Consider the following 2,288-nt stretch of genomic DNA (forward strand, 5'->3'; position numbering starts at 1 on the left):
TTGATTTTTATTTTCGACTAACAATTACAATTAGGTCTTACCAGACCACATGCTCCGTTACGTCAATGTAGAAACTTGAAGAGTATGATAATTAAAGTAAAATATCAGTCTCATTTTCAAAATATAAAAGTTAAAAAAACAACTTGTTTTCTTGTAATTATTTTATTATTATTGAAGAAGCTTTCATAGGAATATTAGACAAATACACATTTAATTTCATAAAACCAACTTGAAAAGTGGTTCAATATTTGTGTACAAGTTCAGCAATAGATGAATAAGTCCCTAAAACTCCAGCTAGAGTTGCAAGCAAAACTATTGCCACATTCCCAACCAACTCAACGTTCCAACTTCTGTATGAAGATGAAATTTTCAAGTAACAAAGACAAGGAAGTACAAATGAACAAAGTGCTGCAAAAATAGATCCAACAATGGTCATCAAATTCTCAAAATATGGAAATACATAGGCTACCGCAGTGGTACTTAATAGTAACACCATCCTGACAAGTAATTGAACTTTTCTAGAGTTCTTGAAATCTGTTGAAATCCCTCCTTCAATGGCATTGGCTACTGGGGTTAACATCAAAGCATATTTAGTGACTGGAATTAACAGAGTGGTGTAGATTACAACTTTTGAACTGATCAGCTTGGTTGGTAATTTGAGTGTGATTTGTGACTCAACACTCTCTCCGTACATAATGTAGCTCAGACAAGAGGTCAATAAGTAAGTGAAAGTTGTGAGAACAAAGCTGAATAGTAATACCTGTGTCCAAAAATCAAAAAACAAACTTCGGTTAAACTTCTAACAATTGTAAGTCAAAAGAAAGAAAAAAGCTAAGGGCACCATGGTGTTAGACACAAGGTATCGATCCTAGGTTTTAGAGCCCCATAAAAAATATGATATTTTTCTCATAATTTTGATTAAATTTTGGAGCCTATGATTGGGGTCCCAGGCAGACCTGCCTATACTCAAGGTCGTGCATGGTTAGACACCATAACTAATTATAATACATGCGCAGAGTAGAGCTTATATTGTAATTTAATGTGTATTGTAACTAATGCATGTGTCTCGTTCGTAACAATGTTCAGAAAAGATTATACCTGAGTGAATTGGTGCTTGTTTTTCATTGAAGTGTAGATAGAAGGGATAACTGGGTGTCCTGCAAAGCAAACTATGTACAAGCTCACAGCAGTAGGTAAGCCAGTGAGTTTAAGTAAAGACCCTTTTTCATGAAACCCAACTCCTCCAAAGGCACCAACACAGAAAATGGAGCCAAGAATTATAAGGCAAGAAAAGACTCCAGTTGCAGACACATAAGAGAGTATGCTCAAGTCAGTCAGCAGCATAGATGGCAAGATCACCAAAGCAGTGATCAGCACAAATGATTGGCGGCACTCAATGGCCACCACTTCTCCAATCCTGATCATGAAGTTTGGAAACAGCTTCTTTAAGTTGTCACTTTCTAGGATCAACAGTCCTATGCCCACTAAGTAGAGCTCTGAGTTCATGATCATCATCACTATGAATCTTCCTTTTTTCCCAAAGGCTCTCTCCGCTATGTCTAAGTAGCTTTTAACTGTTGGATCAGTATCCATACATGTCTTCAGTAAGATTCCAGTGTAAAAGGTCATCATGGTAACTAGGAAAAACAACCCTAAACTCAGCCATCCTCCACTTGAGAGAGCATAGGGAACTGTAAGCAGACCAATTCCTGAAAATATCAACTAAATTAATGACATGTATAATTAAATATGGTACCAAAAAGAAGAAGAAGAAGTTGCATGCACTAACCCAGAAAAGCATTTGTTCCATTGAAACATGCCTTTAGAAAGCTAGATCCTTCCCTTTGGCTTTGAGTTAATAAAGGTGTCCCTGACTCACTTCCCATCGGTTTTAGCTTTAGTTGAATCTGTAACCAGAGTCCTTAAACTTAGAATTAATAATCAAACTGACAAATGTATAAAAAATATTGCAAGAAGATACGAAGTATATAATAGTCATTGTATGGTAAAAGATTAGGCTTCTCAAGAGAAAGAAAAATAAGTTTTAAAAAAAGAATAAATAATAGTCAATTAATGCAATAGTTGGGCCAGCCGTGAGTTTAATAAGCTATAAAGATGTGTAGAAAAACATTCTAAATTATTCTTGTACAGGTATATATAATTAATAATAAACTTTTGTATCAGTGTAGATATTCTTACATATTATATACATATATATATATATATATATATATACACGGGGGAATTTTCCAACAATGGTTTCACTTTAAAACCTTTTGGTGGGGTTG

General features: G+C 34.8%; 1 protein-coding gene across 1 annotated transcript; it reads right to left on the minus strand.

The window, feature by feature from the left end:
* Nucleotides 1-224: 224 nt before the first annotated feature.
* LOC133828816 (amino acid transporter AVT1I-like) lies at nt 225-1,929 on the minus strand. The gene is made up of 3 exons (XM_062258912.1): nt 1,790-1,929; nt 1,099-1,709; nt 225-760 (listed from the first exon to the last, which is right to left on the minus strand). The coding sequence occupies exons 1-3, from the start codon at nt 1,884-1,886 to the stop codon at nt 242-244; spliced, it is 1,227 nt and encodes a 408-aa protein (XP_062114896.1). The 5' UTR covers nt 1,887-1,929; the 3' UTR covers nt 225-241.
* Nucleotides 1,930-2,288: the final 359 nt, after the last annotated feature.

The sequence above is a fragment of the Humulus lupulus genome, chromosome 4 (assembly GCF_963169125.1).
Source record: "Humulus lupulus chromosome 4, drHumLupu1.1, whole genome shotgun sequence".
NCBI classification, from domain to species: Eukaryota; Viridiplantae; Streptophyta; class Magnoliopsida; order Rosales; family Cannabaceae; genus Humulus; species Humulus lupulus.

Excerpts from the sequence above, each read along its gene's own strand:
- LOC133828816 (XM_062258912.1), bottom strand. The coding sequence starts at position 1,886 with ATGGGAAGTGAGTCAGGGACACCTTTATTAACTCAAAGCCAAAGGGAA. Across the intron at positions 1,710-1,789 it reads TGGAACAAATGCTTTTCTGG|GAATTGGTCTGCTTACAGTT; the intron begins GTTAGTGCATGC and ends TGATATTTTCAG. Across the intron at positions 761-1,098 it reads ACAAGCACCAATTCACTCAG|GTATTACTATTCAGCTTTGT; the intron begins GTATAATCTTTT and ends TTTTGGACACAG.